This window comes from Microtus oregoni, unplaced genomic scaffold (genome assembly GCF_018167655.1).
Source record: "Microtus oregoni isolate MIOR12 unplaced genomic scaffold, Mior012 000031F_ref0000149, whole genome shotgun sequence".
NCBI lineage: Eukaryota > Metazoa > Chordata > Mammalia > Rodentia > Cricetidae > Microtus > Microtus oregoni.
Window position 1 is genome coordinate 23,587,033 of NW_024543090.1, and position 14,292 is coordinate 23,601,324.

Here is a 14,292-nt window from a genome sequence, read left to right on the forward strand (position 1 = left end):
ATCCTCCTGTCTGGCTTCTTCCAGAATTATTATTTGAACCATGCTCTTGTATCGTTAGTTGATTTCTTGTCTATTCTTGGTAGTATTCCATCGACAGAGCTACACACAAATTTTGTATTTGTTGGTGGTTATCTGGATTATTTCTGGTTTACAGCTTTACTTATTTATTTATTTTAGTTTTTCAAGACAAGGCTTCTCTGTGTAGCCCTGGCTGCCCTGGAACTCACTCTGTGGACCAAGCTGACCTTGAACTCACAGAGATCTCCCTGCCTCTGCCTTGGGGTGCTGAGATTAAGGGTGTGCACTAGCACCACCCAGCTGGTTTACAGGCTTTTTTTCAAACAAAGCTGCTGTGAACGTTCATGTACAAGTCATTGTATAACATATGCTTTTGCTTTCTCCTTGGAAAACACCTGAGTACAGAGACTAGATCTAATAGTCCATTATATTTAATTAAAACCTTTTTAAGACTTACTTTGCTTTGTTTGTATGGACATTTTATCTGCATGCGTGTATGTGTCCCGTGTACATGCCCCTTGGATCCTCTGAAACTGGGGTTACAGAGCACTGTCAGTTATCATATGGGTGCTAGGAACTGAGCCCCAATCGTCTGCAAGAGCAACAATTGCTGTTAACCACTGACCCATCTCCCTAGCCCCAAAATGTTTTGCTTTAAATAAAACTGTTATATTGTTTTCTAAAATACTTATGCCGTTTACATTGCTACCGTAAGGAGTGCATAAAAATTCTAGTTCTTCTGCAAGAATTCTTGCCAATATTTACTTGAAGTATTGATTGCAAAAATCTTTCTTTTAGGCAATCATGTAGCAAGAAAAAGAAGCCACCAGTTAATTAGTCTCCTGAGAGATTATACAATAGATTCTTGTCTTTTCTATTTGTTTGTTGACTGAGTGTGTGAGTGTGTAGATGTGTGTGTGTGTGTGTGTGTGTGTGTGTGTGTGTGAGAGAGAGAGAGAGAGAGAGAGAGAGAGAGAGAGAGAGAGAGAGAGAGAGAGGACAGCTTGCGGAACTGATTCTCTCCCAAGTGGGTCCCGGGGTTGAGCTTGGTTGTCAGGCTTGCCGGCAACCTCCCTAGCGCTCACCTTTTGAGAGACAGTTTTTCTTCCCTTTCAGTCTCACCACCCAGACGTGCCATAAACGGAAGTTTGAGAAAACACAGATCCCCACATGCAGAACACTGAAAATACTTCTCCATCCTCTGACTCTTCTTTGTTTGAGATAAAACCTTATAGTTCAGACTGGTCTCGAACTTCTGGCCTAAGCAATACTTCTGTCAGCTTTTCCAGGACCTGGGACTGGAATGTGTGCACCTCTCTCAGCGTCCCTCCTGAGACTTCTTTCTTTCTACTTTTAAAGTGGGTTTATATGTGAGTAGAAAAGACTCTATCTTCAATGAACTTAAATATAGTAAATTTCTGTGATATAGTAAACTAGAAACGAAACAAAACAAAAAAGCCCTGTAGATTTCTAGCTTCTGAAAGCATCTTCTAGTCAATTAATTCAACACTAATGTGTTTAGTATAATTTAACATTAATAGTTCATGTCTTAAATGTGTTAATGAGTTTTTTAAACTAGATGAAGAAAAGTATCTTAAGTTATGCTTTTATGCATAACAATTATTCTTATATTTCAGACTTACAGAATGGGATGGCAAAATAACTATGATCCTTAAACATTACTGGATAAAAATACTATGTGTTGGGTCGGCACTGTAGGAGTGGGTATCTGTTTATTATTTCATTAAGGTCCGTGGAGAATATTCTGTTTTCTCTAGTTTAGACACGGGCTCCACACTAGAGATTGTTAATGGTTTTAAAAACATGTCAAAGAAATCCAGAAATTATGTGCTCCTTGGGGAAGCCCATCCCAGAGTCGCTACGGTAAATCCCAGAGACCCTATGCTCCACTTCCGCTTCCTACTGCGCGCTCTCTAAGGCTGGTTTAACTTGGCGGCTGCTTGTGGCGGCTGTGTCTCCAGCACCCTGGCGGTTACCGCTTGTCTCTGTCATGCGCGCTGCTGGCCAGGAGTTTAACTTCCTTGATGGGTCCATAGCTGATGTAATAAACATTCTGAATAAAATTGCCTTTGTCTTCCAAGCGGATAAAACAGGACCCCCAAGGGAACGCCTCTCAATTTTATCGACCCCATCCAGAAAAAGAATTTATTCGTGGACTCAGGTCACTTCTTTTTCCACTCAAGTTTACCACACTGTTCTAGGGCGGAACTACTAAGAGAATGGTCTGGAAACTCAGAGCTCTGAGCCGTTGTCTTTCCCCCAAACCTACAAACAGAACTGAAATTTACCTAAATTTAGCAACGGTACCCGAGGATGTGCTCCCAAAACTCTCAAAGGAGAAACCTGGTGGAAGCAAGCGAGAATCTCCGAGCTGCCCTTGGGGCAGGAGGGTCTTTGGCAGGGAATCCTGAAACCTCATTTGAATTCCTGGGCTGGATTTATAACCCAAGGTTTGATTCAGTTCTGCCAGCTAATGCTCTTAAAAGACAGTCTGGCTTTACTTTTCAAGAATGAAAACTTCAGGTCCTAAGCTCTTCTCGGACTGAGATACTGTTGGCATTAGAACGAATAGAGCTGGATCAGCCAGAAATCCCTACACCAAACTCAGAAGCACACCCTGATCGCAGGGTGCGAAGGGTCCAGCCCCGGCTCTTCCAAGCACCACGGGACTTTATAAGAACATGAAACTGAAAATGGGAAAGTCCTTCTTTAACCTAGTTCAGCGTCAAGAGCTAGGAGACTGGTGACGGCCTCCGGATCTGGGTCTTGATTGGCTGCGGTTCTGGGGACTATAAGAGTGCGCGCCCAGCACCGGGCGGCACCCATTCGCTCCAGATCAGCGCGCAGAATGGCTCGCTCTGTGGTCGTGGTCTTTCTGATACTTGGCTACCTAGCCTGCTTGGATGCCATCCAGCGTGAGTGCCTCTTTCCCCTCTCCTGGAGTTAATTTTAACTTCTCCTTAGTTCTCTGTCCCAACGGAATTAGCTAGGGTTGGATCTCCCGGGGAAGGGGTGGGGGTCCCGCCGCCCCCTTGTTGCTGCTTTGAGGCAGCGGTGTGGATGCGGCTGGTTAGCGACTGGGTGGACGAACAGTCAGCGCTGGAGGTAGGAAAACTTTCTCTCCTGCTCTTTACCTGCTGGAACCCTCAGACTCTCTGAGCGCAGGGAGAAGTGTGGGCCTGCTCTGAAGGTGCGGAATAGAGAGCCTTGAATGCCTGGAAGCCAGGGCTGGGACCCGGGGAACCCGGGAAGTCAGACCGCGGCCGTTCAGCTGCTTTTGCACTTTAGGGCGCCTGGGACCCAACGGAGCCAAAGTCTAGAGAGATGGGCGTGGGTCCCAGCTCTGCTGTTTCCAAAGCTTTCTGACCATTAACTGTCTCATTAATGTTTTTAAAATAATCATATAGGCTGCTGGGTATGACAGTTTATTGTAATGCTGAGGACGCTGCTTGGTTTATAACTTTGAAACTGCGCCTACCATGTAAACATTATGGTTCCTCTTTTGGGGAACCCGTGGCATCGAGATTTTAAGTAATTTATTCACACAAGGGATTAATGGCAGTCGGGATTAGGAAGTGAGGTTGATTTATGCCATCTGGGGTAAAAGTAGACCTTTTGGTTGCAACCCTCATTTGTTTCTAGAAGTGCCCCTGGCCTTCCTGGGTCATAGTCCGCTAACTACGCTGGGCTGCCTTGGGCCTTTGGTCCTTCACAAAGGCGTTCCTTTTTGGCACACTGCCTGGTTCTTTCCAAGATACATAGAACATCTACTTTCAGTTTTGAAAACGGAAAGTTTATCAAAGTCAGGGAGCTTGTGAACGCTGGGGTAAAGATAATTCAGTGTAGTTACCGAGACTCTTGAGGATAAACAAATTACGAAGTCACAGACGTAGCAAAGTGGCAGAGCCCAGATTCAAACCTAGCCCAACACTTGTCTTAGTTGTCCAAGAAGAGATCGTTGTTTCCTAGAGGTTTCCAGGAAGGATGGAACTGGCCTCTGACCTCTGTGGCCTTTATTATTCTTGTTACTAAAACCTCAAATGCAAGGAGCTTTCCGGCTTATCTTCACTCTAACTACAGGAAAATTACTCAAAGCTTCACTGAAACCTTAACTCTAGTTCTTGACAGGGCTTCTAGATACATTCAGCTGACCGCAGTTCCCAGAGGCTCCTCCTTCTTCCGGCTGCCTTCTCTATGTGGAAAAACAGCTGTCCTTCAGAGACCATTACTCCGAATATATGTGTATTTGAAAGTATATTATAAGGCAGGTGTCGTGACTCATGCCGGTAATCTCAGTCCTGGGGCGGCAGAGACAAGAGTTTGAGGCCAGTCTGGAGACTCAGTAAGACTTTTTCTCGGAAAGAGAGCTAGAGAACTGGCTGGGGAAAACACAAAAGAGTCAGAGAAATGGTTCAGCAGGTTAGACACTTGCCCAAGCCTGAGTTTGGTCTCAGATTCCAGTTAGTGGGTGGAGAGAACTGACTCTTAAATCCACACAAGAGCTATGATACTCATACACGCACAGTCACACACATGCACACATACATACACACGCGCACACACACACAAATAACAATTAGAACGAGTTTATAGTATTTTCTTTCCATGCCCCTATATTGCCATGTCTAGTTAGGGCAACCATCTGAAAGCACTGACTAGAAATGCATGTCCTACTCCTGTGTCCATTGCTCCACTCAGTTCTAATGGAGTGTGTGTATATATATATATACACATACATATGTATATATATATTTCTGTAGATATTTAAATATCGTTCGTTTTTTAGTTCATGAAATCAGAGCTTTGTTTGGTTTTAAACTCTAGGCTGGAACAGAGAGATTGTATCTTGGCCGGATTGGCCCCTGGACTGAGTCACATAGGAACCTAAAGAGGGAGGAGATAATCCTAACCCTGCTGCCCCGAGGGGCAATGCTCAGCTTTCAGCTCTGTAGCAGACAATATAGGTCAGGAAGTCTAGGGAGGGGCAATAAGCAAAAAAGAAGGCGATAAAAATCGAGAAAGTGAGAGGGGCTGACGCAGCAGACGAGGACACAGGTATGGTGGTGTGGATACAGCCGAGGGTGCGCAGGATGAGGCATGGAATTTTGGAAAGTACGTGCGCCATGGGAATTCTTAAGGGAAGGGATGAGCGCAGTTCTTGAGAGCCTCCAATAGAAGCTTCTTAAAACTCCAGCAGTCTACAAGCCAGGTAGGAAAAACCAAAGGCCTGTACAGGATAAGTCAGAGCAGAAACGGACCCGGGAGGTACAGATGACCAAATGTAGCATGGGGCACAGTATAGATGGAGGTGCAGTTGTCATCTGTCCTTCCCTGCCATCCTTAGGTCCCCCACAAGTACAAGTGTACACACGGTACCCGGCAGAGAACGGGAAACAAAACTACCTGAACTGCTACGTGTCGCAGTTTCATCCACCCCAGATTGAAATTGAGCTGCTGAAGAACGGGGTGAAGATGGACAAGGTCGAGCTGTCAGATCTGTCCTTCAACAAGGACTGGTCTTTCTATCTCCTGGCTCACTCTGAGTTCGTACCCAATGGGAAGGACAAATATGCCTGCAGAGTTTCACATACCACTCTGAAGGAACCCAAGGTCATCAACTGGGGTGAGTCTTCACACTCTTCCTTAGTTTCTGGAAGCTTGATCTGTGTTGAGTCATGGCCTAAAACTGCTTTGCTATTTCAAAAATTTGCATACTGAGATTGTTGGGGAATACCTCCACAGCACTGATCAGTGGAGCATGCTGGGTAGTTCACTGCTGTGGGGGGGGGGGCAGAAGCAGCACCCACTGTCCTAGACTTCTTCCTGTGGCTTCCTCCAGTTTTCCTGGCAGCCTGGTGCACACAAAGTGCCAAAGAGCATAGTGGGGAGGCACAGGCCTTGGCCTGCAATCCCAGCCCTTGCGCATCTACAATTCTGGACTGCTCCAGTACCTTGGCTATGTGTGGCCCTGAAGATTGTAGACAGGGGTGGATCTCTGTGTAGTTGTCAACAAGCACTCAAAGCTAGCAACAATCTATTTTACCAATCTTACCGTAATACGTTTGGATGTCTGTTAGTACTTAGCAGTATAAAAGTAAAATTTTTTTTTTCCATTTTCTCTTTTCATAGATCCAGACATGTAATCAAGCATCATGGAGGTATGTTTCTTGATCTTAAGAAATGGGCCTTTGAGAGGGAGGAGGTTGGGGGTATAGCACAGGCCTAGCATGCATAAGGCCTTGAGTTCTATTCCCAGCACCGTAGGAAGAGACTTGTTCGCTTTGCTCTGCTAGGAGCTGCTTGTAGACAGCTCTAAGATGAGACCTACCTCTGTATGAAAGACGTTAAATCAGGGTAGCTTGTCGGTAGCCATAGAAAAATCCTTTGGGCTACATTCCTTTATCCTGCGGGTTGACACCAAGGAGGCATGTAACTGCAGGCTTGGCTCTGCCACCATTGCCCTCTGAAGGGAGAAGAGAGACTGTTAGTGTGTGGCCAGAAGAGACCAACCGGCAGTTAGCTATACCACCTCAAGGGTTTGGTTGTTCTTTGTCTTCTCCTTGGCATTTCTGCCGAGAAGGCCTGGGACAATGAACCACTTGCTTTCTTTGTGTGGCAGAGGCCTGCTTTTCGGCCAGAAGAGCGGGGAGGCTGAGTTCTGCAGATGCATCACCCCTCAGCCTTCTGTCCTGTCTCACTGGGTAGGCACTAGGTTTACCTTCTAAAGGATTCCAGACCACTCTAAGAAAGTCATGAACAGAGAATGTTGGAACTTCACGTAAAGACACTATAGCTGTATCAGAAGGAAATCTAGGAGCACGAGAGAGGGGAAATCAGGCGTCTGTGTTAGATGCAGTCTAGTGGTAGAAAATAAATCACACTGTCCAGGGATCTTGAGGGTCAGAATCTCATTCAAATCTTGTATTATTTTATTTCTAGGAAAGGGGGATTGATTTGTGAGAGATAGTATTAAGAGAGGTTGGATAACTGACCAAACAATCACCAAAGGGTGGAGCCAGGAACCACTTCCTTTAAGAAGGTGGTTACACACAGAAGCTAGACCCAGTTGGTGGTGACTGTTATGCAAATAAAGTACTTGCTCTATTAACTTCCTCCTTCCCTTCCCTGCCCCTCCTCCCTCCCTCCCTCCTTCCCTCCCTCCTTCCCTACCCCTCCTTCCTCCCTCCCTCCCTCCCTCCCTCCCTCCTTTCTTCCATCCCTTCCCTTTCCTTCCCTTTTTCTTTTCAGATCTGAAGATGCTTCATTTGGACCAGTTTAATTCTAAAGTATTTCTCAGTTTTTAATATGCTGGACAATGTATGCATGCAGTGGGGAATACTAATGACACATTATCTTTATAACTTTCAACTCTGCATGTGAAGATTAACATCTTAGATATCTGAAATATAAAACATCAATGAGTATTTTGATCAGAAATAAACCATTTTGATAATTTTAAAGAAAAATATCTGCTCGTAAATATAATTAAAAACAATAGTTGATCATATATCAAACCTTTTGTACATCTTATTAGTTGGATGCAATTATTCATCCTTGGCCTATCACAACATAAATCAGTTTTTAAAAATCTAAGAAATCTAAAAAAAAAAAAAAATCTAAGAAATCTGAGATGTTTTCCTTTTGGTAAACACACGGACCCGACTGAAGTCTGCCATTGTGTTTAGCCATCCTCTCCCCCAACCCCATGGGTTACTTCCTCTTTGTTATTTTTACTCCAAAATAAAGGAGAAAAAAAGGGGGGGGCTTTTGCTAGACATTGTTAGAGTGTTAAGTGGAGTGGTTTCTAGGTAGCCTTAAATGTCTGCTGTGTGCGTGTGGCTTTTTATCACCTGGAGAGCTAGTGAGTCTCTGAAGAGGGTATCACAGAAGCAGGTCCTGAACTAGGGGTCTAGAGGAACATAACTAAGACTCCAAAGCAAACCAATAGGAGAGGTTGGTGACAGGGACTAGGGAGAAACTGAGAGGAGTAGGGATTTCAGAAGTGCTGCTCTCACTGGGAGCTCTAGAGCGAAAACTACACCTTAAAGTTTGTCTTGGCAATGTGGACTAGCCTTTGCTGGTTCTACAGGGCTCTGTGATAGGAAGAAAGCCCAGATACGTTGGTGTGCAGGTACTGGCATGCAGAAACCGAAGACTGGCTCTTCCTGTCGGATGTAGGCGGGGCATCAGCGGCTGCTGGTTTCCTGTGAAACTCTCTTGGGCCTTCAGCACACTCAGTCTGAAAGTCGCACTACCAGTTCAGTTTCTAAGGGCTAATGTCAAAGTGAGGCTAATCAATTTAGAACTAAGTTTGAATCCTAATACAAAAGTTACTATGAAATTCTGATACAGTTTAGCTGTATCCCCCAAAAGTCCCTTTGTGGCTGGCCCTTTAAGAGGTGGGGTCTAGTGGGAGGTCCTGTGGTGCTTCCAGAGCAAGGAGGTCTTCCTGAGCTCTGAAAAGGCTGTTAGAAAGGCAGCAAACCTGGCCCCTTCCATCCCTTCTGCTGGTCTGATGTGTAATCACTTGCTCACTCCCATCTTTCCCATTGCTGTTGGTATGAAGGAGGAGGAACCTTTGGCATAGAGTCTGTACTAATTGTTTAATTTTGAAATTTCAAAACTGTAAGTTAAATAAATCTTATTAAGTAGCTTGTGTCAAGTATTTTGTTATAACAATTAATTACTAGTTAATATTCACCATAACCCAAAAGTGAAGTAATTATTAATAGTAAGCTTATTCATTTGTTCATTCAATTGTTATTATTTCAAATTTAGAATTATTAATTTATTTTTATGTATATGATACATGTACATATATGTATATTGAAATGTACATATGTACACTTCATGCATGCTTAGTGCCCAGGAAGTTCAGAAGAGGGTGTTAGATCCCCTGGAACTAGAGTTGGTAGATGAATGTGAGCCACCATGTGGGTGCTGGGGACTAAACCCTGGGTCCTCTGGAAGAGGAGCCAGTACTCTTAACTGCTAAGCCTTTCAATTAATTTTTTGTATGAATATGTTTGTACGTGCATGCATGTATGTGTGTGTATGGATGCAGAGGCCAGAGGTGCTTGTTGTTGGCTGTCTTCCTCAATTGCTATTACTTGCCACCTTATATCTTGAGACAGAATCTCTGTGAACCTCAAATTTGGAGATTTAGCTGGCCAGCAAGCCTTAGGGATTGTGGTGGTTTGAAAGAAAATGGCCCCCATAGACTCGTAGGAACTGGCACTATTAGGTGTGGCCTGGTTGGAGTTAGTGTGGTGTTGTTGGAGGAAGTATGTCTTCATCTCTTCCTGCTGCCTACAGATCCAGATGTAGAATTCTCAGGTGGTACATCTCCAACATCAACTATGCCTGCATGCTGCCATGCTCCTGCCATGATGACAATGGACTAAATCTTTTAACAGTAAGCCAGTACCAATGAAATGTTTTCCTTCCTAAGAGTTGCCCTGGTCATGGGGTCTCTTCACAGCAATAGAAATCATAACTAAGACAGGGATCCTCAGTGTCCACCTCCCCAGCCCTGGGATGATAGGCAATATCACCACTCCCAGCTTTTACATGAGTACTGAGGGTTGCAGTCAGGTCCTAAGGCCTAAAGACTGAGGCATCTTCCACACCCCCACTAATGGCTTTTATGGGAGGTAAATGGGCCCAGAAGACAACAATCTGGGACAGAGTTCCTTGGAGTACTAGGTATAGTGTTGGATACTCAGTCTCTTGTTTAATCTTGCTGGGTTAGTCAAGTTTCAGTAGAACTGAAGATGGTTGTGTTACTGCTGAGCTGAAGCAGGGTAGGGGAGCTTCATGGGAAGTTCTTCCTTCACTTAGACATCACAAGACTTCAGTGGCAGCCTGGGAACTCAGCCGAAGGAAAGGAGCACTTCCAAAGGCTGCTTCTTCCAGAAGCCAAGAGCTCAAGAAGAGCCTGGGAGAGGGACCTGGGACAAAGAACCCCAGCCTCCACCAAGAGACCTTACAAAGAAACTTGGTCATGGCTGTGTGTGTGTGTGTGTGTGTGTGTGTGTGTGTGTGTGTGTGAAGGCTAGTCCCCTTGGAGGCCAGAGGCTGGAATTATAGACTTTGGTGCTGGCAACCAAACTTTGCTTGAAACTGCTGAACCATTTCTCCAGATCCCTACAAGACACCTTAAAAATGCCCTTATTACGTTGAAAATAACCCCAGGGCTGCTGGTAGAGGGGTGAACCCTTGCTACCTGTCCTTTGAAACTTAGGGTGCCAAGAAGGACTATATTTCCAACTTCCTGTACCTAAGTCCTGTGCCCACTGATTAAACCTTGATCAGTAAACCTGGCTTGTGTGTGTGTGTGTGTGTGTGTGTGTGTGTGTGTGTACGGCTTCTCTGGCACCACACTTTGCCATATTGTTTGAGCCTCAGCTCTGATTCTATTGTCTCTGTGATGCTTTTCTGAAATGGTGACAATTTAGGTAAAATTACCAAAACAAACAAAAATCCTAAACTATACCTTTTGAGTTACCTTGTACTTATTCAGTTGTACTTGCCAGACATAGCAACACAATTTCAAGAAATAAAACAATTTAAAACATTTTTACATGTGATTGTAAACCCAGATTATAAAGATTTGTGTGACTGTAGGCTGCGACCTCTGACCCTCAGTTTCTGGATACTACAAGTAATGCCATCATCGGAGTAACCAGAAGGTGCCTTTTAATTTCCCAAAGCCTCACTGGGGACTGATTAGACAGTGGGACTGCTGATGTAATCTCTGTGGGCAGATGGGAAAGGAGAACAATCGCCCTTCCCTTTTCCTACAAAGGGCTTTGGTGAAAGAGGAAGCTAGGGGGGAGTGGGTGGGGAAGTCCTTTTGCTAACCAACCCGCACCTTTTGCCTGCAGTCTGGTGATGTGGCAACCCGCTCTGAGTGAGCAGTTCACAAAGCTTTAGGAGGCAGGGGCACCAGGGCTGGGGAGGAGAAGCAAGACTGGAATTCTAGATGGAATTTACACTTTATCAACCTGTTTGGTGATCTCTGCTCTGTAACCTGGGGTGTCCCTTGACAGCCTTTTCCCTGATTATCTCCATCTACACAGCCTAGCATGGTCCTGCCCCACCAGGGTAACAAACTCAGCACATGCTCCAGTTCTCCTGCCCAATAGCTTCCCTGGCAGGAATTCTTGAGATGAAAAGGATAAAACAGATAGGTTCCCGATCAGCTGCTGGATGCTTACGTAGAGACGAGGTGATGGGCTTTGCTTTCAAGGGCTGCCCAGCCTCCTCTCTTTCCCTGCCTGGAGAGGTAAAATGTAGTCATGGCCTGTGATTGTACGAGGCAGAGTGGAGAGGAGAGCCTACCAGAGTCACGTGTCTCCGTAGTGTTGCCTGGGTGACTAGGTTGGAGCCTGTGATGGAGTGCTAGGGACGGCTCCCACTCCTCAGCTCCACTAATTTCCTTCTGAGGTTTCCAATTGTCTACCAGGTTCTATGGTTTATACCCAAATCCCTACAGTAATGCTGTATTGTGCAGTATTTTTGCCACTGTGTTTGAGATACGTTGTTGGTTGTTATTTCCTCTTACTCTTTTGACCCTTTGGGGCCCACCACCCAGCTTCCAAAGGCTCCCAGGAAGGTAGTGGTCTCACTGGGCAGCAGGGGTTTGGTGGGGGCAGTTTATTTTGTGTGTGAGCATGCACGTGGAGGGAGCATGCATGTGTGGGTCAGAGGATATCCTTGGGTATTGGTCCGTGCCTTCCACCGAGGTTGAGATAGGTTCTCTTTTCTGTAGGCTAGCTAGCCTACAAGCTTCTGGGACCCTCCTGGCTCCACTTCCCGTCTTATGGTAGGAACACCAGGATTACAATGAGCTGCTGCACTTGGCTCTAAGCAGGTTCTGGGGATTCCAAGTCAGGTCCTTAACCTTGTAGGGCAAGCACTCTTCATACAGAGCCACCTCCCTAGACATTTCAAACAAACATATAGCTGAGGTTGGCTTTAACTCACTATGATCCTCCTGCCTCCATCTCTCAAGGGCTGGGAATAGGCATGAGCCCCCAAGCCCAGCTTTTCACCAGATAGTTCTAAAAAGAGGAGCAGCTCCAAAGTTAGGAGCAGCAGCCTCACTGCTAACAGTTTTGAATATTTATTAGCACACAGTTCTGTGGGTTTTTAAAAAGGATTTCTGAGACAAGGACTCACTCTGAACTCCAGGCTAGCCATGAACTGGTTGGTTTCCCCGCTTGTCACTCAAGCGCTGGTTTTACAGGTGTACATGACCATGCCTAGCAGCCCACAGCATTCTCTGCCAGCAGAGCGTAAGTTTTAAAGGTAGCCTTGTGCATCTCCCCTGCACCTTTAGTTTCAGTGCCCCGGGATCATGCAGGTAGATTTCTGATTGGAGCAAACGTGGGGTTTTGTTGTTGTGCTGTCCAGTGACACGAGACCCCCATGCTATAGAAGATGTCAATCAGGCAGTGTTGGAGAGATCGTCCCTCCCCTCTTAGTTTGCATCAGATGAAAAGTTCCTGTGGTTTATACTCCTTTCTTCTGAGGCACACAAAAGAAACAAGGCCCTCAGCATGGCTCTACCAGTCTCACTGATCCTCTACAGGGAAGACAGAGAAACTGCTAGTGTGGTGTCCCCATGCCCCTTGGCTTCCGTGATAGGAGAGTGCTTTTTGTGAAAGAGCCACTCTCTTCTTTTTCTGAACAAGGCAGAAGAGCAGCGGTTGTTCAGCCATCCAATTGGAAAGAAGGCTGGGTTAGGGCCGTAATTAGGGTGCTTGTACAAGATACTGAGCTAATCATAGCATCAAATATAAAAAACTAAACATACCATGCAGGGCATTTAATCCCAGCATTTGGGAGGCACAGGTAGGCAGATCTTCGTGAGTTCGAGGCTAATCTGGTCTACATAGTGAATTACAAGGCAGTCAATGCTATGTAAAGAGGCCCTGCTTCTAAAATCAAAAACCAAAACCAAACCAAAACAACAACCAAAACAAGCCAACTAAACAACCAAACCACCTCCTCCCAAATATAATAAAACCAAACAAGCAAACAGAAAGGAGGCGGGGCTGGGGAAGAGGCCATCCACAGGTGCCCCTCATTCGTTCACTCTCTCAGCCAACGTTTATTACATATCGATAGTGTGGTAGGCCTGGGGGTCTAAGAAGGTAGTCCTTCCTCTCAAGAAGCTCACAGTTTCTTGGGAGATATATAAAGCAAATAGGTTTTATGAAAGAAACAATGGAGTATAATCAGAGCTAAGATGGGAACAGCTGTAAGGTGCAGCTACATAAAGAGCTACCTCTCTCTGACTTCTCAGCAACTCTCTTAGCAAAGAGCGCCCCCTAGCAGAAGGGACAGCCTGTGCAAAGCCAGAGGAGCAAGGCATATGGGCAGTTATGCAGACAGGCACTACCCACTGCAGACAATATACTGAGTTAGAATTACTATAAACAAAACAGCAAAACTGCTGGCTCTGAGATAGTTCTTTACATGCCCTGGATGAGCATGGTCTAGTGCAAATCTCTAAGCTAAAAGCACTAGAGCAACCTATGTGAAAGCATCTTCCCTGCCTCCTTAGGGCCCAACCTCAGGCCCTGCTACTCGCTCAGATCTTCTTCAATAGAGGGCAAGAAGGTGGGAGGGAAAGAGCTACCCGCTAAAGGTCCAGTGTCCTTGAGATGGCGGGCCCGGGGAGAGGGGTGTAAAGGCTGTCTCTAAAGTCAGGTGTATAGCTGCTGCTGCTGTTTGAGTTCTCTCTTCTAGAGCAGCCTCATTCAGAAGTGAGATCTGTAAACCTGAAGATGACATTACCAGGGCTGGAGAGATGGCTCAGCCTTCAAGAGCATGTACTTTGCTTACAGAGGACAGAGTCTGATTGCAGCACCCACATCAGGTGATTTTTACAACTACCTGTAAGTCCAGCCCCAGGGAATTTGATCCCTCTTCTGGTCTTTGTGGGCATCTCCACACATGTGGCTCACACATGCACAGGCGCACACACAAGATTAAATATTTAAAAATTAGATTACCACCTCAATTTAAAAGAACCCTACCCCAAATAAACTAAAATGAAAGGGGTTGGCAGGCCATTCCAATCCGATCAGAGTTTCTTGAAAGTGAATATGACCAAGGCAACTGACAAACTGTCACGGAACCTGCCAGACCTCTCTTTGGCCTTGCCTCTCTTCTCCAGCTCCTGGACTTTCCCTCCTCCTCTCATGGGCCCCGACTCTGTCCCTAGCAAACTAACAAGCCCAG

At 45.6% G+C, this 14,292-nt stretch overlaps 1 protein-coding gene across 1 annotated transcript; it reads left to right on the plus strand.

The window, feature by feature from the left end:
- The first annotated feature begins 2,814 nt into the window (after window positions 1-2,814).
- Window positions 2,815-8,690, plus strand: B2m (beta-2-microglobulin). Its single transcript, XM_041679040.1, has 4 exons — window positions 2,815-2,954; window positions 5,384-5,662; window positions 6,169-6,197; window positions 7,288-8,690. Exons 1-3 carry the CDS (start codon window positions 2,888-2,890, stop codon window positions 6,180-6,182), a joined length of 360 nt encoding a protein of 119 aa, XP_041534974.1. The 5' UTR covers window positions 2,815-2,887; the 3' UTR covers window positions 6,183-6,197; window positions 7,288-8,690.
- Window positions 8,691-14,292: the final 5,602 nt, after the last annotated feature.